The sequence below is a fragment of the Pholcus phalangioides genome, unplaced genomic scaffold (genome assembly GCF_987345545.1).
Source record: "Pholcus phalangioides strain wild (caught in Gottingen) unplaced genomic scaffold, Ppha-v1.0 ptg000013l_1, whole genome shotgun sequence".
NCBI lineage: Eukaryota > Metazoa > Arthropoda > Arachnida > Araneae > Pholcidae > Pholcus > Pholcus phalangioides.
The window spans coordinates 29,582,853-29,603,960 of record NW_028301606.1 but is presented as its reverse complement, the minus strand read 5'-3'; the positions used below and the strand labels follow the sequence as shown (position 1 = coordinate 29,603,960).

Here is a 21,108-nt window from a genome sequence, read left to right as displayed (position 1 = left end):
ACAAATCTGCAATTTTAGACAGATCTTTGTACAATTTTGCATGTGTATATATATACGAAACAGGAGTTGAATGATGGGCTACTTTGAAAGTTTATCAGAGCTGGACGAATGCCCAAAATAGGCAAAAATCTGTTGAACAATACTTTTAGAATGTTTACTTTGAAACACATTGTTTGAGAACCACGGTAACCAGACATGCATTATGCCTTTACCATGGTTTGTCAAGTCTCTAATGCTGCCAGTATTATGTAAAATAGTTCATTTCTTTATAATGGTTTAATTTTTTCAGTCCTCCCTGTAATTGAAGAAAACCCGGGAAGCATCAGGTATTGTGGCTATAGTCAGCTATAAAATTATCTTATATGCACACACACGTTTTAGAAAAAAATGAACAAAACATAGTAGGTAAGAGAAATCAACTGTAATCTCTTTCACCCCTCACCCAATGTGTTCTTTCACTCTTACATGTATGTAATAGAGATGCATTATATGTGTGGAAAAAATTAACAGGAGCATAGAAAGAATGGCGGAAAAAAACTTTCATATAGTTACGGGTTACAATAAAGCTTTGTCATGTGTGTGATAAAGAAAACAAAACTGGATTCAATTTCTTTCTCTGGCGTTTGGACAAAATATTTCATCTGTGATCATAAAGAGTTTAAGACAACAAAAATGCATGAAAACAAATATATTACAGCACCATAGTCATTCTCAACATGGTAATATCTCTGATTAAAAGGCAGGTGGAACTTTTCTCATGGTGATATTAATGTTCAGCAGATCAAAACCTTTAGAATCACGTGTTTTCATATCAGACACTTTCATTTTTGTCCACAGATACTGTTCATAAAGTGGATTTTTTTTTCACACTTTACATGGTAATATCTCAAACAAGGGCAATAAGACTTTTTCATAATGATGTCTGTGTTAAGTAGGTAAAAATCGTTCAGAATTGCATATTTTCATGTCCGACACAATCTCATTGTCCAGTATATTTTTAATGTTGCCATTGAGCAATTTTTACTATTTTGTTGCAAAAGGTGAGAGATATGTCAGAGTTCCAGCAGATAACCTTAGATATATGTGCAATACCATCTACTTTTGGAGAAATTGTGGGCGAACATAATATTGACACGTTTCTAAAGTGTTAAACTGCCATCACGCTTAGGCCCAAATCTTTTTCTAGGCAAGTCATTCACATGTGCACCTTGAATCGCAAAATCACAGAAAATCTAACTTCAGTGAACTAACATTGTACGGTTACAGATATTGTATCTGTTGACTGCTTTTCCAATGATAAATAACTTTTTAAAATAGTTTTTTTTAGTTAACTGAATTTCTGTGCTGGGTAATGAGGGGGGAGGGGGGAAATGGGAAGTTGATGGGTTATAATTACCTATTGGAACCCTGGTATCGTCAATTATGGTTTTCAAGTTGAATTTATGTGTAGTCAAGTTGCATCTAAATTTTACTAGTTTTTTCCCCTTTCTATATATTTACTTCCATTGCTTTCTAAATATTGGTTATTTAATTCATGATTGTTGCTGCACTTTACAGATTCTTATTGCTCTGAAGCATTTGCATTTAAAATGTATTGTGCACTGTGATCTGAAACCTGAAAATGTGTTGCTTTCATCTGATTCGGACTATCCTCAAGTATGTTTCATCTTTTTTTTACTATTTCAACATAAAGTAAAAAGCCAAAGTATATCCAGTTTAAAATTATATATATGTATATTTTCATTTCTCTCAGGTGAAATTATGTGATTTTGGATTTGCGAGAATCATAGGAGAAAAGTCATTTAGGCGATCTGTTGTTGGAACTCCAGCATACTTGGGTAAGAGAACGACTGTAAAAACCTTATGATTAAATTTTTTTCGGCAAGTATTTTTGTATGTTCCATACAACATGGATCTTCTGTTTTGAAAATACAGAATGATCTCACAAATCCAGACACATCAGCTGAAGATTTTTATTCTCTCACCAGGGAATCTGTTTTCTTGGCCCAAATTTTATTTCATCAGACATTTTGGGCGAAAACTTTTTTTCTCCCCTAGGTATTGTTCATAGGGGTTTTCGGCTTCTGAGAAAATGAAAACAAATGGTATCACCAACTTGTCTCAAAGTGATTGGTCAAAAAATCAGCTTTGATCAAAGGAACTTTTTCTTCACTTTATTCCTCTGTGCTGTACAAATATCCTCAGTGTTTTAGACCTTATCCAGTGCTTTTTTATTTAATTATCTAAGTGAATTTATCCAGTAAATTATCTAAGTGAATTTATCCAGTAAATTATCTAAGTGAATTTGTCCAGTAAATTATCTAAGTGAATTTGTCCAGTAAATTATCTAAGTGAATTTGTCCAGTAAATTATCTAAGTGAATTTGTCCAGTAAATTATCTAAGTGAATTTTCGAATATGTCTAAGATGTCAAGTGATGTGGCTGATACAAGCTGCAAATGCAAACATAATGCTATTAGTATATGTGAGATAAGTTGAACTTTTGAAAAATTAAGAATGTGGAACACCAGTATTAATGTTGTGTGAAGAATATGAAATTGGAAAACCTGTTTAAGATCTTTAGAAACAAAAATAAACAAATTCCAGTTTTATTCAGACAGTGATTCACAGAAAGAGATGGAGAATAGAAAAACAATACGCTTGTTAAAAACGAAGATTTTGATAAGTTTATAATAGAATGGGTCTGAGACACCGTCAAATTAAAAATGTCTTTAACTCAACCAATGGTGATGCAACGAGCACATAATTTTCAGACAAATGAACTTGTTCTCTAATTGTGAACATTTCCGTGCATGGTTGAGCAAGTTTAACCATTTAATTGACAAGCATTGTAATAGCCAAAGGAAAATTTTGTGGGTTTATATTAAGCTAATGAAGTACCCTGAATGCTATTACATGACAAAAAAAAATAGTAATTTTTATAAGAATATAGGATGTTGCACTTCTGGGAACATTATTTATGATTTACATAGATTAGAATGGTATAAAAATGTCATTGTTTGCCAACTTTATTTTCTATCATTTTGGGAGAATGAACAACAATTGCTCCTCCACATGCTGTATTTCCCTTCAAAATGCAAGAGTCAAAAACCGTCCTTGCTTGACTTGTCAAGAAATAAGTGACATATGTACTCTTGAGCCAACGAATGAGAGCATAAACTTATTTTTTGGCTGAAAATTGCTACTTTAATAATGAATATTCACTTGTACACATTAATCTAATTTCCATATATTCTAGTTTTGAAAATCTGTTCCGCAACCAGGAGTACATCTAAAAAAATAATCTTTTCTGTTTCTTCTATGTGGTCATGAATTCCCCTTTTGGTGAATTTTTGCATGGGGAAAAGAAAATTTATTTCACTGAGAAAAGGAACAAATTAATAATAATATAGGGGGGTCGAAAAATAATTTAGTGTCACTATGGCAACTATTTAGAAATGATCAAAATAGCTATAAGCTGTATCAGTTATCGAAAATTTGTGATGATTCCATGCATTATATCTTTACAGCACCAGAAGTTCTGAAAAATAAAGGATATAATAGATCTCTTGATATGTGGTCTGTTGGTGTGATTATCTATGTGAGGTATGATTATTACTTTTTCCTTCAAAGCTATTTTACATTTTCTCCTTAAACTACTCCCATGTCTATTAGACAATGAGTTAAGCTGCTAAATCTGTTATTAATGATTTGTGATTTAGCCTAAAAGGGTACAAAAATTTTCCCTGGCTTGTATAGAGAGTTGTATCTCTGGCTATTCGCACAATTTAAGAATTATATAGTTGTAATATAAATGCATTTTTAGTTGACTAAGAACTGTTTCAACGACTTTATTTTGTTTCATTTACAAGTTTTTCTGGTACTTTCCCTATTTTCTATACTGTTTGATAGGTGTAACATATGTTGAATGAAAGAGAAAGGAGACATCAAAATATTGTGATACCATTATGCACACAATTATTACTAATTCATATTTTTTTATCATTCAGTCTCAGTGGTACTTTTCCATTCAATGAAGAAGAGGACATTAATGATCAAATTCAAAATGCTGCGTTTATGTATCCTCCAAACCCATGGAAGGATATTTCAACAGAAGGTAACTTCAATCGTGAAATTTAAGTTTTGTATAGGAGCTAATGACATAAATGCTAATGCTTCCAATTTTTCAGGTCTTCATTTGCAAATCCTCAAATGTTTCGCTTCAATGAAAAATCTTTTATGAAAATACACTTTCAGTTCTTACTGTCCAGGCTGACCATGTTTTCTCAAAGTATGGGAAATTGGCAATTGTTGCCAAATATGAAGCCAAAAGTGAACAAATTTGCTAAAATTTTAAAATTGCCGATTGCGGGAAGTGAATTCTATAAAGAAAACAATTGTCAAATATGTGAGATACAATATTCATAATTCTCTTTTATAAGTTGTAAAAATAATTTTAATCCTTGATTTAACAGAAGCATAAAAAATTCAAGTAGGCTTAGCTGAAAATACAGAAAAAACATATTTCTATAAGAAATTAAGACTAAAAATAGAGACATTCCAGGAAAAATGAATCAGTCGCCCAGTGCATTGCTAAAAAGTATTTCCCTTTTATTTATATGGCATGTTTTCTTCAGTGTGGAAATATTTCATGTGATAAACTGCAGATTTTTCAAGTGTGAGAATTGGGACATGTAATGATATAATCTTAGTTCCTGTAGTACAATACATGACCAGATTCACCCCGTCTCAATCTTTTCGAAGATATTGGAGCATTCCCGGAATGATGGGGTGAATCTGGGTTCCTTTATTTTGGAAATAAATTATTAAAACTGTTCCCTAAAACAAGCAACAATGTCAATAGCTGTTGCTGTTACAGCAAAGGTAAAAATAGAAAATATATCATAATCATTAATTGGTAAATTGTGTCATAAGCATCCATTTAGCGCTTAATTCCATAGTAAAAAAATGTTTTTGAATGATGAAATTTGTGTAATTTACTTTTCAGCTATTGACTTGATCAGTAATCTCCTTCAAGTGAAAACTCGGAAAAGGTACACAGTTGACAAGTCACTGGTACATTCTTGGCTGCAGGTAAATTTATGTTCACGGTTTTTTTTATAAGTATGTTCCAATTACTCAATTACTGTTCCGGTAATTCAAAAATGAATAATATCAGATGTTTATTTTCCTTATTGGGTAAATAAACTTATGCTCGGACACTGCAGGATAGTTTGTTACATAATTTTTGTAAAAATGCTGGTGACAAAAACATCTTTTTTTTTGCTTTATCCTCAGCAAGATTTTTCCAATTAGTTAAGGGAAATTTTAATTTCATCATTATAGGATTATCAAACTTGGTGTGACTTGAGGAAGTTAGAAGCAGAAGTGGGCCAACGATACTTGACCCATGAATCAGATGATGCTCGCTGGGAAGCTTACCAGAAACTTCATAACCTACAACCTCCACCAGCACTTTCTTCTCCTCATGAGCAAGATGAAGATGATTTGCTTCTGAGTTATGACTCGCCTCCAGATTTAAACAAGAATACTGATGTTTTTGCCAATGTCAGGTTGTAAAAAGAGGGTTGAATGTCATGTACATTTTGTTGTTTGGGAAGGGACATTATTGTTTTAAAGTCTTTCTGTCATAACGTCTTTTTACAATCCTGCTGTGTGTATGTAATTTAAAAAGAAAAATCAAATTGAATGATGTATGGCTAGCAGCTGCAGTAGTATTCAACTGCATTTATCCAAATTGTCTTTCGTTTATTCTGGTTTTTTTTTTTAGTTTTCAGGTATTATTCAGTTTGTGCCTGTATAAATGTTGATGATTTGAATAAAGAGGTAAAAAATCATCCATGAGGGAAATAATTAGTGCATTTTGCATGTAATAATTTGTACTTACTTTTCAATGTTTTGGAGTGTTTAAGTTGAAAATTATTTTTATCAACATGCTTTATTTATTATTTTTATTAAAATGTACTTATCTTTTGCCCAATCTTGCTCATATTTGTAAATTTTCACACGCATACTCATCAATATTTGAAATCCAGGAAGCAGCTACTTATTTTGAATATTGGCGTAATTTTATTTATATTGCAATATTGGACTTTTTCATTTATATTGTGCAATTTTTTCTTCAATTATGACTAATAAGAAATTACTTATTTCAACCCAGGATTCAATTTTATTTTTTGTATTGCTCTTCTCTTTTGAATTGTCTGGCATAGCAGCTAATCTAGACACTTTATAAGAAAGCAGTGCTGTTTGTTAATATACATTTATGCTTTCAACAGTGATACAAGATATTCATTTTTTTAGGGAGATTAAAAAGCTTCCAAAATAGTTTCCAGATTATAAAAAGATATGTTGTTGGCATTTTAGTATGCATGAAGTACTTGTCGCAGAAGCATTTAATCAAGTTTGCAAACAGAAATCATTGACATCATTTTCCTTTAAAATATTTCTAATTTATACTGTTCTAGAATATATTTTTTATCAATCTTTGAATGTTTGTTCAACCTTTTTGGCTGCTAAGCATCTGGCAATCATGTCAGTGAATCAGAAATACTGTTATTTAGATTGGTTTCACAGAAATTATTCATTCAAAATAGGCTTTAATAGTTAGAGTTGAAGAAAAAAAAAATGATAACACAAGGTATAGTGAAAATAAAAAAATATTTTTGGCTTTAAAACAAAAATGACCCGTGAGAAAAAATACTATTAACTAAGTGTTGATTTACTGAAACTAAAAAAAATTATGAAAAAATTAGCTGTAGTGAAATCTGGAGTTTAAAAGAAATTTGAATTGACTATCATTGTTCGTTGGAACATAATAGTTATTATGATTGTTATTATATTGATAAAAAATTTATAAAGACAGATATGATGTGCAAACAAATTAGTATTTTTCTCCTGCTTACTTATTTTTGATTTTTAAAAAATTGCTTACTTTTTTTTTCTGACAACATTTTGAGGTTATTTTATCTCTACTGCTGATGGCACAATTCATTTTTCTTATGAAGATTTTATATATCAAAGCATATTCACAAATCACTAGGCTATTTATATTTGTTTTTTCAAATTTAAATTTAATAAGTGACTAAAAATATTTTAATTTTCATTAATTTTTTCTTGAAATTGCTGTAAAAAAATTTCAAACGTGATATAAGATTCTTTTGTATTAAAAAACTGATCATAAAGGGCCATTTTAATGTTGTAGAAAAGTTGTAATGTTTTACTTCCAACAAAAAATTTATTTTGTTTACTGCTTTATATTTGAATTGATTTTTTTAATTTATTAATGTTTTTTCTTGCATGTATAGAGAGATTCATAGGAAATGGCAATATATTTGTTTGGGGATTTTTTTCCCTGTTTATGAATAGCCAAGATATCAAAGTAATTTTTGAATTAAAAAATTTTTAAGTGTTTTTACCCTATCTCATGATTTTGATCCACTGATTATGTTGTAAAGAAAGTGTTTATGAATTGCTTAATGAATGCTTACCTGTGAAATATTATTAAAATTTGTTTCCTCTATATAAAAAAAATACTTTTATTCAGGTGAATCATAGCAATAAATGTATATTTTGTAATTTACATTACTATATTGTAAGCATGTAAGGTTTACATAAAAATTATCTTTTGCATGTAATCAGAGGAAATTCTGTATAGATCCTAGCATTTCTTTTTCCAGAAAAGTGGCTTGTTATAAATGTTTATATATATTTTTCTATGCAATATTTTAGATGTTGTCTTGTTATTGTTAGAATGCAATTTTCAAAGTTTCTTAGAGCAGGAAGGATAGCATTTTCTAGACATTCCATTGTTTTAATGTAGGATATATATTTTGCATTTATTATTTTTAAAAACACTTTTTACTATATTTTTGATAGCTACTACTGTTAATAAAAGCATATACTATTTTTCCTTAAGTCTTGCTACTATAGTTGTCCAAGCAAGTGCCAAAGGATCCATTGTCTTCCAATCAAAAAAAAAATTGCATTGAATATTTTTTACCATATTTAATAAAAAAAATTATGGAAATCCTTTTTTTCTTCATGTTTGAAACTTATTTGAAAATTTTATTTGACAACTGCTTTTTCTATTTTGCAGTCAATAAAAGTTTATGAAAGTAAATGAAAAATATTGGTTTTTTCCCTTAAGAATTCGTAATTAACTTGTACATGACTACAATCATTTTTTTTTCTTGCAGAAATTTGAGTTTAATTTCAGAGAATTTTTCTCTCAATGAACTGGTGACGTGCACTTTTTCAGTGCTTTGAAGTGGCACTTTCCTATAACGTTCTGGGAGCTGTGGATATATGACTGGGTAAGGCATTTTGACTGAGACTGGCATCACGAGTCGAAAGTTTGAGGACCAGGCCCGTTTCTATAGGAAATTTGCACTGTAAAAACCAAAAAAATGATCTCAGGCTGGACCCCTATAAGCTCCACCCTTGGGTTAATCCAAAGGGAATGCCCCTCCCTAAGATCCTAGTCGCAGGGATCCTCAATTCCTTTGTCGGTCTCCTTTCATGTCAAAGTGGGGCTCTAAACTATCCTTCAACATTAAGGAATATACAAAGTGGAGGGATAGAAAATATTTAGATCTCTTTACGATCACAGGCATAATATTGCGTCCAAACACCAGTGGAATAAACTCAAGTTTTTTCCTCTCTTCATCACGCGCATTATAGTAACTCTTATCTACGGAAGTTGCTTTTTCTTTCCCTCCTTTTTTTTCAATACTGTTAATGATTTATACCCTCACATGTATCTTTCTACTATGTACATGTAAGAGTAAAAAGCTCTTATTATATATTATACTTTTATATTTTTTCTTTCCCTTTTTTATAACGTGCGGTTAGGTTAGGAACAAGTTTATCAGATTTATTGCCGATTCGTTAATCAAAATTTATTGGCAAAAGTTTGTACGTGAAGTTAAGTGAAGTTGCATCTCCCTCAATAACAAAGTACATCAGTTTAAAATGACCATATTCTCAACCATATAAGTTAGGACTCGTGGAAACCAAGGCTGACTTATCCTTCATCTGTGTGACGTCAGTTTTATCGCTACAACCAATCGTTCCCGATGTCGATTTTTCAACTAGATGCCAGGAAAAGCGTTTTTGTTTAAAGATCGAGGGCGACGAGTCTACCCGGTATTCCAATTCCTTTAATATAAACAAATGCAGATAGCAAAAACTAAAAATACCAAATATTTTTAAAACTGTCAAATTTTGGCAACCGCCGAGAAAATCATTAATCGTAATAGAATCCATACCCTTTTTTCAGGATGTTGAGCCGTGTTCGAGGCTTTTTTAACAGTCGTTTCGCTCACTGCTGCGGTGGACGTCATCAATGCAGGTGATGGCAAGTGAGGAGACGGAACTCCCGCGTTAGAAAACTTATCTACTGCGCTTTGGCTGAAGAATCGACCTCGTTCAGCCAAAGCGTGAATAGGTAACGGGTATCCAGTGAGGTAGCCGCCACCTGCATTGATATATGCACCTCGGCAGTGGGTGAAACGACTGCTTAAAAAAAAAACCTCGCGCGCGAACACTGCTTAACAGTCCGAAAGATATGAATTCTATTATAAACTCCGGCCGAAAAAGCCTGCTTTCTCTCTTCAACCATTAATCAGCTCTAAATAAAGAGCGAAACTGTTTAAATTCTAAAATCTTACTACAAAATCACATTTAGTATAAACTGAAGAAAAATTAGATTTATCCAACACAGGATATTTTTTTTTATTTGCAGCCAAAGAGTTATGTTTAAGTAAAAAATTAAGTAAGAAGTTTCTCATAAATTTGAATAATATTTCACTGAGAAAAAAATATTGTGAAATACACATGGGGAAATAATTGTTACTTAAAGATGTAAATCGCGAGGAAAATTTGCCAGATTATTGCTGAAGTTATCGATAAGCGGAAAATAAGTTACTTCAGAAACGCCACTGAGCTATAAGTAAAGTTTACTTATAGCTCAGTGAGAGACGCCGACGCGAGAGAAGAAAACATTGGAGAGGCTAAAAGTTGCTGATCATACCGTATATACGGGACTGAAACGCGTACGCAGGAGGAGGAAGATGCATTGCATTAGTTTTTTCACAGATATTATTGGGGGGGGGGGGGCACTGAGCTGTAAGGAAAGGTTTACTTATAGCTTAGTGGGGGGCCCTCAGATCTTTTACAAAATTTATTAAGAGGACGGCTCAAATGATTTCAGCCCCTAAGTTCCGGCCGTATGCAAAGATCCGGTAAAATATGGTCATGAAAAATTATGGCTTTACAGATTTCATTTAAAAATCAAATATTCCCAGCAACTATGGATAAATATGACTGTAATAAGTTCAGGTTGTTGTTTTTTTTGTTTACATATAAAAAATCGCACGTGTTCAGCTGTGACTGTATGTGGCATAGGATCTACCGCAAGAGACGATTATAAAATAATTCGAGCTGAGACTCCTGTCGGAAAAAAAATTCTCTCGACAATGGAGAGAATGGCTGCTGATATGTTTACGTCTTTACCGACCGAACCGACTTTTCGGATCGCTCAAACCAAAGATTTCGGAGTACCTAAGCATGAACAGTACAAGGTTGTATTATTTTCGCAAAATTATTTTTAGTTTTTTTTTTAAACTTCAATTTTTTTTTCATTCACATCTTGTATCTGAATAAGAAAAACTAACTACCAAGTTCAGTTGGAAACTATCTCTCAAATAGTCGTACATTTTAAAAACTTCTTGAACCTGTTAGCTGGGCTTGATTATTTCATACGTACTTTAAAAATGTAAGTAGTTAGTTATCACCAGTTTTATCATGTTAATATAGTTAACGTATGAATGCTAAATATTTTTATTTGGTAAAATTACACCGAGAAGCCAGGAAAAACTGGTACAGAGATGAGTATATGCAAGTAAAAGTGGATACACACATAACTGCAAGATTGGCAAGCATGCACGTGCAATTCTTTTGCACAAGCAATGTGTGTATGAGAATTTTGCACAAGCATGGTGATTGTACAAGCGGCTTGAGGCTTGAACGAAATTGTTAATGTTCAAGCCCAGCGTTTGCACAAGCATAACCATGCAGGTACTCCTACCAGTGTTCACGCTTCAGTGATCTCTCCTTGTGAGTAAATGAATGAGCAATTGAGATGGTCAATGAGCAATTGAGATGGTCAATGAGCAATTGAGAAGGTCAATGAGCAAATGAGTGACAAAGTGAACAAATATAAGTGAGCCAGTGGGGTGAACGGATGAGACAGCAATTTAGCTACAAATGGGTCATCTCTAGGGCGAGAAAAAATGAAAATTTGAGAGCAACTGCTTCATATAGTTCAACTTGCTGGATGCAAAATTAAATAGGATGGCAAAACCGGCTCATAACTAGTTAGCTCACACTCAGTCACTCAATGGGTAACTCACACTCAGTCACTCAATGGGTAACTCACTCTCTGTCACGAGGTCTTTTACTTGCTCTCTCTCATCCAACCACTCACATATTTTCTCAATTGTTCATTGATTTTCTCACTCCCTCCCTCTTATGCTTGGTCACTCACCCATGTCCTTGATCATTTACTTGACCATTGAATTGCTCATTCACTCACGTATGTGCTCTCTTGGTCAGTCACTTACTCATTCACTCACGTATGTGCTCTCTTGGTCAGTCACTTATTCATTCATTCACGTATGTACTCTCTTGGTCACTCACTCATTCATTTGCTCATTTATTCTCTCATATGTTCACTTCATCACCATCTTGAGCGAGTGTCTCTAGGTCACTCACTGACTCAGTCACTTGCTCACTCAATTGTGCCGAATTGTTTGTCTGTGAATTTTCTGTAAATAGCTTCAGTGTAGAAACTGGTGCTTGTGCAAGCATGCTTGTACCGTATGGAGGTGGAGGGAAAGTTCTGCAAAAAGATTACACATGCATGTTTATCAAACTTCCAGTTACGTCTTTAGTTGCCTTATAGGGGGAAAATGCAATCAATCAACATAACTTGATAATGTCAGTCATACCCATATAAGACAATAGGTAGCTATAGAAGCTGTTAGATCAGTTTCTTCTGTTACAATGGTGGGTTATTGTGGTTTAAGTGACTTTCAACGGGCTTAGCAGTCTGTGCCTGCGAGAAGGAACCCAGAATTTTCCAGGTAGAGATGAAATTTGGATTTTCACTCATGACCATTGCAAGACTGTTTCGTGAATATAAGGTATCCAGAAAAACATCAAATTCCCAACAAAGGTGCAGGTGGAAAAGATCCTGAAGGGATGGGACCATCAACAGCTAACACGAATCGCTTCACGAGATAGACATGCAATACTGCCTCAAATCACTACAAATTTCAAAGAGTGTCGGCATAAGAGTCTGTCTCTTCTGGCTATGGGTTTTCGGAACCAAATGCCCAAGCAAGTACCTTTGATGACAGTAAGCCACAAAGCAGAATATGAGGAAATCAGTGTTACTACACAATAATATAGAAGAATTTTAAGAAAAATGTAAAAAATTACTATTATGGGAATTTTTACTGCAGAAACATTTCCAGTCAGCCTATGGTTCATTGCAGAACAATGAAAAACATTCTGCTTTGGCAACTGTAAGGCACAAAACTATGTTCCTCTGGCTTCAAAAGAAATTTTTTTCTTCATTTTATTTCTCTGTACTGTACAACTAACCTCAGTGTTTTGGAACTTATCCGGTGCTGTGATTATCTAAGTGAATTTTCTAACATGTCTAAGATACCAAGTGATGTGGCAGGTACATGTTACAAACGGAAACATAATTAATTATTCGCAATAGTTTCAAATTGAATACAGTAAAGAAGAAGCAACAATAGAGGCAAATGACAAAGCAAACCATGGATTCCTTATGTTGTTAATAACAAAACAAATCATCTGACCTGGTATTTTAAAGTATCATCAGTAAATAAAGGGTTAAGAACAGATCAGAATTTATTCACCATTTGTCAACTGTAGAAGGTATGCCATTAAACGGAATGCTTTTAGAACTACCCAAATATCAAGAAAAATAATACTTTTTGGAAAGATGTATATTATATAAGTCTTCAGAAAACATTGGTGCTGTCACGCAATGGAAAAGAACAAGCATTGGAACGAATTTCACAAATATTGCTTTCAAAAATTGCTTCCAGAGCTTTTAGAACCTCATACATATGGCAGAAAGGAATTGTCAATAGAAAGACAGGGAAAATTGAAGTTTAGCTCTCACAATGTTAAACTTTAAAAGCAAGACAATGAAACCAACATAGCTGAATTCCACAACTTTTAAAGAAATACGAGTGATACACAAAATTTAAGTGAATGTTCACTGAAGAAAATAACAGTTCTGTATCTTCAAGGAATGAAGATGATTTTATAAGAATAGCTTCCTTCTTCAATCAACTTTGGTTTAATTTTTAGCTTTGAATTTATTTCTGAAAATTTATCTAATTTTAAATTTTTCAATATTTAAAGGTTTTCAACATCTTAATAATAAAAACATTTGAAACCTCTCGCCATGACTGAGAATATTCTCGAACTAAAAATTCTCATTATGAGGTGATTATGCCAAAAATGGTTTTGCTTTAAATGTTTCAGGCAGTGAAAACTGAACTATGTTTCATAACATAAACAAAATTAGTATATATTTTTTTCATTATTTTAAAGCAAAATGAATATTCTCAATTATTCTCAAATTTTTACATCCAGAAGAATATTATTCTTCTCTGAGAGTGTTCTTACTTCACATCTCTAGACATGAACATTATTGAGCATATAAGGGATACCTTACAAGGTGGTGTATGAAAGAGCTCCATCACCTTGTACTATTATGGAATTGTGGTCTACCCTGTAAAAATCATGGTGTGAATTTCCTCCAGAATACCTTTACACATTAATGGAGTCCATGCCACCACCACCTTCCAGAAGTTCTATGTCAAACATCTCTCTTTTCTTTGACAATTTTTTTTTCACATTAAGCATTCACAAATGTTTGCAGTGTTCTGGAGTAATTTTTACTTTTATGTATGCATAATTGTATTCAATTTGATTTCCATTTTTCATTCATAGAGAAAATTAGTTTTTAATGAATATTTTTTTTTTTTGCTTCTCTGGGAAAGAAAATATAAAATTTAGAATGAAAAATGAATTGTCTTGCAGGTTTTACAAGATGTCAGCAGAGCCCATGTGGAATCCTTCAATTTTATGTTACGAGAAGGTCTTAGTAAAGCTGCCTCGGTAAGCAACATAACAAATGGAGATTATTATTTTCAAAAATATAATTAATAAAACTAATTTTTTGTGTTGAACTGTGTGTGTGGGGGGGGGGGGCTGGCCTAATTTAGCCTTCAAAGGAATTCCATGTGGCTGGCAAGCTGGGTTGCAACTTCGGGAGAGATTGGTCAGATGGGTCTGGTGCCACTGGCATTGGACTAGGGGGGTATGTCAAATTCACCTTTTAGTTGCTGCTTTTACATTTCACGGGGACGTGAAAATGCATGCTTGTCCTATCTGACATAGTATCTAGTTGTGGCTCTACCCGCAAGCATTAGACATATTACATAATGACCCGCAAAGAAAAATGTTTAGCACCCCTGATGTGGAAAAAGTGTGCAAGTATGAGAAAAATATGCCTTATTTGGATAAGAAAAGTTTGTTACTGTAATTTTGTATGTGTGTAATCTTCACTGTTAATTCCCAAAACAGATTACTGCGCTTTCAGATTACTCTTTTACCCCAACCATTACCTTTTGAATACCCAACACAACTTGCCATTGCTAATGTGACAACACAAATTATGTTGAAGGAAAAAATGTAATTCACAAAATCTATGTCAGGACTTAACAAATCCCAGGCGCAAGGTTCTAAAAAAATTTGTACTGGTTCTTAAATTTTTCCAGGTGTTATTGCCAAATTTGTCAAATACTAAATTGTCAGAGTACAACATAAAATTTTCCAAATTTTTGTGTCCCCACCACAATATTCTAAAGGGGTCATCAAGTCCTGAAAACCATTTCTCTTTTTTTTTATCAGCTTATTTGGATACCATATATAGCTATAAGTTTTGCCTAAAATGTGAATGTGCATCCCTATTGAAACACATGTTGCAAAACATTTTAGGAAAATAACTTGGGTAGAGTAAACATTTAAACGTCATTTCCCACATTTTTTTTCCAAGGACATTGCATATTCAAGCTTCGAGCATGAGAGGGACAATATAATGTGCAGTTTAATGAAAAAATATGTAAATGTAATAGTTCACTTTGTATTAGTTTGTAGAGATTAGACATATTTATTGTTAGGTTTTTTTTTACATTTTTGTGAAAAACAATTATAAAAAAATTTTTTTTTTTTCATAAAAAGCATATCCAACCTTTGGAAATGGAGTTACCAAATAAAGATCGTATCAAAGTAGAAATTAAGGTAAGGTTATTTTAACTATTATTCTTGGACTATATAATCAATAAAAAATGACAAAAGTTTTTAATCTCAATACATTTTGACCTACAATGTGTATTTCATTGACCTGGGGGTGTGAGTAACTCACTCTACAACTAAAAAACGTCTGTTAACTTTTGAAATTATACAAAAAATTATCTGAAATGTGCACAGTACTGTTCAGACTTTACTTGGTACCCTGAAAGCAGAATGTTTTGCAACAAACCCTCAACTGACTGAAAATACTTTTCGGTGAAAATCCTACAAAAGTGTTTTTCTCTTCACAGAAGTGTTCTTTTTCCTTCTTTTCTTAAAATTCTTTTTGAGATTGTTCTGAAGCAGCATTGGTTGTTCTGCGGCATATATCACACATATGCCACAGTTTTTCTTACACTCCGCTTTGGGGGCTTGATGCATAAATGACAAAATGACAAACTATTTTGGAAAGGATAAACATGTTGAAAAATGTATTGTTTGGGAACAATCACAACTGGGGAAAAGTATTCCAGAAATCATTAAAGAAATAATTGTGCCTATTTTTTTTATCCCTTTTATTTGTCAACCTCTGACAAACGTCAAAATAGTGTAATATTACAGTCAGGTCCTGTAAGAAACACAGTCTATCTTCATCATAACAGACTTCAAGGAAATGAAAATTTTGCTATATTCAATCTAATGAGGGAATATCCTATGGGAAAAAAGACTAGAACTATCATTCATTATTATGCCAGGTTTATGATTCGAGGGTTTGGCTATATATGATGAATTTGGTGAAGTGCGTATACAGTGAATTATGGATTCATATTGGGAACATACATATGGACTAAAAGCAAGTTTTATTTGTATGGATTTGTAATCTTGTATTTTAATAATTTTTACATTGAAACAACTTTTAATTATATAATTTCATGAGTTATCTCAATTAAAATTTCATTTCTAATTTTTCACATTGTTTTGAAATTTTCACCTATTAGGATTGTTCCATTGGCATTCCTGTCGTTCACAAAGATAGTGTAAATGTACGGACGTATAAAGTGTATCCATCTGAGGTAATTATATTGTCATTTTCTTTATCAATTGATAATATGGAGAAAGAAACTCTTTCATACCAAAGTGAATGTCATTTTCTGTTTAAAAATAAGTAATTTTACTTTAATTTCAATTTGCAATTTTGTCTGAGAGAACAAAAATACAGTAGAAACTTGATTAGCCAATGTAATCATGACGAGCCTGATAGGTAAAATTTAAATTTCTGGATAATATATTATTATAGGCTACATTAATGGCTTAGTGCTATGTACTTTAATCATAACCAAATGTGCATTCAACCAAAATATAGACAACTAAGCACACATCATTTCTTTTGATGAGTTACAGTGCTCTTGCTACTTCAACCAAGCAATTACTTAGAAGAACAAATGTTGCTCAGTGGATGTGTGAGGTGTATTTGTTTTTACTTGTTTTTTGTCAGTATTACATCAGTATATCATGATAGTAAAAACAAATACACCTCACACATCCAATGAGCAACATTTGTCATACTGACATTTTTGATGTCATACTGACATCAGTATGACAGAGAATTCCAGATAAAGGAGAGAGTTGTGTAAAAATAATCTTTTATTATATTGCTTTTTGCATAGTTTTAAAGTTTAGAAGCATTCTGTTTTACTCAAATATATGTGAGAAATTTAATGGTTAATATAATAATTAACTTTTCATGGAACTGTTCGATTTTGATAGAACTGATGGGGATCGAGGTATGATTTTCATTAAAACAGTAGATGAACTTGAAGCTATTTAATTCTATATATATTTTTTAATTTAGTGTCGTGCTAGAGGTGTGACATATAGGGGAAAACTTGTAATATCTGTGTCTTGGAGCAAGAATGGGGTTATTCAAGATTGTGTTGAAAGAGCTGTTGGAGAAGTACCTGTTATGGTCAAGGTGAAACATTACCTGATACTTTGAATTTTTTTTTTAAATGCTTCAAAAATATTTCAATATTTTTTGTGTTAAAAAAAAATTCAGCTGTACTTTTAAGTTTTAGTAGAATAAGGACTTTGAGGAATACTTAAAAACATTCATTTGTAACTTTTGTTTCAAAAATTTTTCTTAAAAATATAAATTATTGTTAAAATAAAAAAAATTAATATAGATATTAAAATTAAACTTCATGTTTATTAAATATTAAATTTTATGAAATTTTCTATCAAATGAAAGGTTTAACTCTTGGAGTTTTTGGGTGAAGTGATAATCTTTCATGTTGATATTTTCATCTTTTGTGATAAATTGTGCAAATGTAATTCAGATTTGAAATTCATTAATTTGTTTTTTCCTTTAAGTCTAATGCATGCAACCTCAACAAACTGACTCCTACTCAACTGATAGAGAAAGGAGAAGAGGAAGAAGTGAGTTGACATGCTTATGGTTTGTATGTCTTATAAATTTTGAAAGCTAAAAGCCAGAATCTGAGAAAGAATAATTAATGATCACTTTGAGCTGAAGAGAAATGAATGCCAGTTTCATTTAAAATGTTGAACAATTTAAAAGAGGTTGTAGAAATTTTGATACAGTAAGATATTTCATGTGTGATAACTTAGATTCATAGTTTGTGTTTAAACGGGGGGGGGGGGAATAAATGGTCAATCTAGTAAGTTAATCTAGATTCTTAATCTAGTCCAGCAGTTCTCAACCTTTTTTTGACTTGTGGAGCCCTTTTCAGAATATAATTTCTATGGCGGAGCCCTGTTTGATTCAAGGAGCCATTTTTTTTACTTAATTTTTATGGCAGAACCTTGTAGGTATCTCTTATTTACTTATATCTATCAAATTTACTGATTCATTTTATTTTCCTCGAGTCCCTGAGGAGTCCTTGGAAGGTGCACACGGAGCCATTGGGGCTCCACGGAGCACCGGTTGAGAACCGCTGATCTAGTCAATCTAAATGTTAATCTAGTAACTTCTCAAATTCTCTGGAAAAAGAAGCAACACGTCTTCAGGTTCAGGAAATAAGCCAAATTATATGAGACAGAGTTTTCTATAATTATACACTACACATGTAGGTCTATATTCCATTTGACGTGCATAATTGCAAATCACTCTTTATTTGTCATAATTTGTTGTGCTTTACGTTATACTTTTATGTATAAACTTATGTATTTTTGGTGCATTTAATGATAAAAATTTAATTTTTTTTGTTAGGAATTTGGAGGATACTTCATCATTAATGGAAATGAAAGAATAGTCCGCATGCTGATCATGCAGCGTAGGAATTATGTATGTCTACAAGATTATTAATATGATTTGCACATTTATACATGGCTTTATAAGTAATATGGGACAATTGCATGCATAGATTTAATTTGCATGTAAACATAATTATGTGTAAATCTTATATCTAATTTGAATACAAGTATTAATTTTAAAATTTAAGTGTAATCTAAATTTACACTTTATTTACTTTTTAATTTTAACATAAATCTGCCATTTCTTGCATCAAATTTCATTTTCAAGAAATGAAATATACTTGTATTTTTCCCTACATAAACCCAAAATTATGTTTATGTAAGTGATACAGTGAAATTATTCAACCTTTTTGGAAGATAAATTCTACATCTCTGCTGGGAGTCAATCACCGATATTTTTTTCAGAGCATGTATGTATACACACTGAATGTGGGGTTATCAAATTATTCTTTCTAATGAATAATATATGCTTCTATGTTGTTTTAGCCAGTAGCAATGAGCAGACCGAGTTGGAAGAATAGAGGAGAGATGTTTACCGAATATGGAGTTTCTATAAGATGTGTTCGATCAGATCAATCTGGTTCTGTAAGTCAGTTTGCTTTTCTATCAAATTTCATTAACTGCTGTGAAAAGGAATTTAATATATTTTTATGTCAAAAACATGTTTTGATATTGTAAAGCTTAGCCTTTAAACAAAACCCCCAATGAAAACACATTTGCAAAATATTAAGTATCAAAAACTCATACTTTTGTTATTAAATTTCTGCATTGAACAGATTGTAATCAAAATTGCTATTGTGCCATATCACAATGAAATGGCAAGTGATTTGGTGATTAAAAAGATCAAATTTATTTGCTAATATTACCGAACAGTTTGTGGGATAACCTTTTCATATTAAAAAGTTGAATCTTAACGACTTCATTGTAATTGATAAAAGTTATAATTTCTTCCTACTATGATATTTGCAATGGTCACTACTCATGACCCCAAAATTTATACACTTATCGTGCTGTGGGATTTTTTTAGGAATGCTTTTAATGAATCAGAATGACTGCATTGACCTGTAAATTAGTACTTCCCTGAACTAAATGCTTGCATTTTATGAAAAATGTTTTCTTTCCCCTCTCAATACCATAACAAATAATTGGGTCTTTCACAGTGTTGTGAATTTTTTTTAAGGTTATGTCGAAAGTTTCATTTGATGCAAGACATAAATCTGTATTTCTCTCAATTTTTTTAACAGGTGGCTACTGGATTGGCAATTTCTGTGATATTGTTCAGTTTTATTGATTAACTCAGATTTTTTTACCTGATTATATAGAAGTTTTTGTTTCGTATCTATACATACCAAGGTCTTCAACTGTAATATTTCATTTTAGAATATGGTTCTACATTACCTGAGTGATGGCAGTGCTCAACTTATGTTTCCTTATCGAAAAGAACTATTCTTTATACCTGTAATGTTTGTGATGAAAGCTTTGTGTGATGTGTCTGATCATTTTATTTATAAAGAGGTTATGAAAGGAAAAGAAGATGACCATTTCTTTAAGAAGTAATTTTTTTCCTTTCCTTTCTTCTTTCTCATTTTATTAATTTATTTAAAAACCGTGAAATAAAAATTGAAAAAATTGTGTTTCCCAAAATTAAAACTTATTGATTTAGAAATCTTGTGGCATGTTTTATTGTTCAATGTTGTTGGAACATGTGAATCACACAAACTAACCTTGTTCTGCTTTAAAATTTTCTGAAATGACATAAAAAAACATTAATGGTTACCTATTTGTTACAAAATTAATTTGTTTAGATGAGAATTAAGACAGATTTTTTTTTAGTGACGTTATATTAACTTTTAATTAAAAATCAAAACTTCATTATAAATTTTAAGAACATTCAAGCTAACTTTCTTTTGTTGCACTCAATCAATTTATAGGCATTTCTTCTATCTCATAAAAGCCAAAAAATTATTTGTAGGAATTTTTGTGCATATGAGTGAGCGACATGTTCACCAATTAGTGATATTTCATTAATTTTTATTTTGATTGTTTTGTAGTTGTAATAAGTTTTTTTTCTCTTTCTTCTATTAATAATATTTGAAGCTCTGTTGCAACTATGTTAAGAGAAATGCAAGAAGAAGGTTTATTCACCCATAACCAAGTTAAGAATTTTATTGGTGAAAAATTCAGAGTTAAAATTGATCTTCCAACTTGGTACACAAATGTGCAAATAGCAGATTATTTACTGAAGTAAGTGATGTCTGTGTTTTTGACATTTTCTTTCAAATGAAGATGAGTGGTCTTCTCTTTTTTGAACGCTCCATAAATTTAAACTTAATTGTGAATAGTTAAATTGCTATTTACCCAGAAACAGCTGAATAGGAATTATTGCAAATGATTTTGAATAGGTGTATGC

General features: G+C 31.8%; 2 protein-coding genes across 2 annotated transcripts in view; both read left to right on the top strand.

The window, feature by feature from the left end:
• Positions 1-7,937, top strand: part of LOC149078936 (serine/threonine-protein kinase D1-like) — a 31,786-nt gene extending 23,849 nt beyond the window's left edge. Inside the window, exons 16-21 of the mRNA XM_089241163.1 lie at positions 1,558-1,656; positions 1,754-1,838; positions 3,530-3,605; positions 4,010-4,116; positions 5,008-5,093; positions 5,346-7,937. Coding sequence (XP_089097289.1) covers positions 1,558-1,656; positions 1,754-1,838; positions 3,530-3,605; positions 4,010-4,116; positions 5,008-5,093; positions 5,346-5,579 — 687 coding nt within the window. The 3' untranslated portion in view covers positions 5,580-7,937. The remainder of the gene's footprint in view (positions 1-1,557; positions 1,657-1,753; positions 1,839-3,529; positions 3,606-4,009; positions 4,117-5,007; positions 5,094-5,345) is intronic.
• Positions 7,938-10,382: 2,445 nt separating this feature from the next.
• Polr1B (RNA polymerase I subunit Rpl135) overlaps positions 10,383-21,108 on the top strand; it is a 33,009-nt gene continuing 22,283 nt past the window's right edge. The window contains exons 1-10 of the mRNA XM_089241162.1: positions 10,383-10,603; positions 14,172-14,249; positions 15,375-15,434; positions 16,424-16,498; positions 17,278-17,397; positions 17,796-17,861; positions 18,655-18,729; positions 19,185-19,283; positions 20,079-20,251; positions 20,796-20,942. Of these exons, the coding sequence (XP_089097288.1) occupies positions 10,499-10,603; positions 14,172-14,249; positions 15,375-15,434; positions 16,424-16,498; positions 17,278-17,397; positions 17,796-17,861; positions 18,655-18,729; positions 19,185-19,283; positions 20,079-20,251; positions 20,796-20,942 (998 nt within the window). The 5' untranslated portion in view covers positions 10,383-10,498. The remainder of the gene's footprint in view (positions 10,604-14,171; positions 14,250-15,374; positions 15,435-16,423; positions 16,499-17,277; positions 17,398-17,795; positions 17,862-18,654; positions 18,730-19,184; positions 19,284-20,078; positions 20,252-20,795; positions 20,943-21,108) is intronic.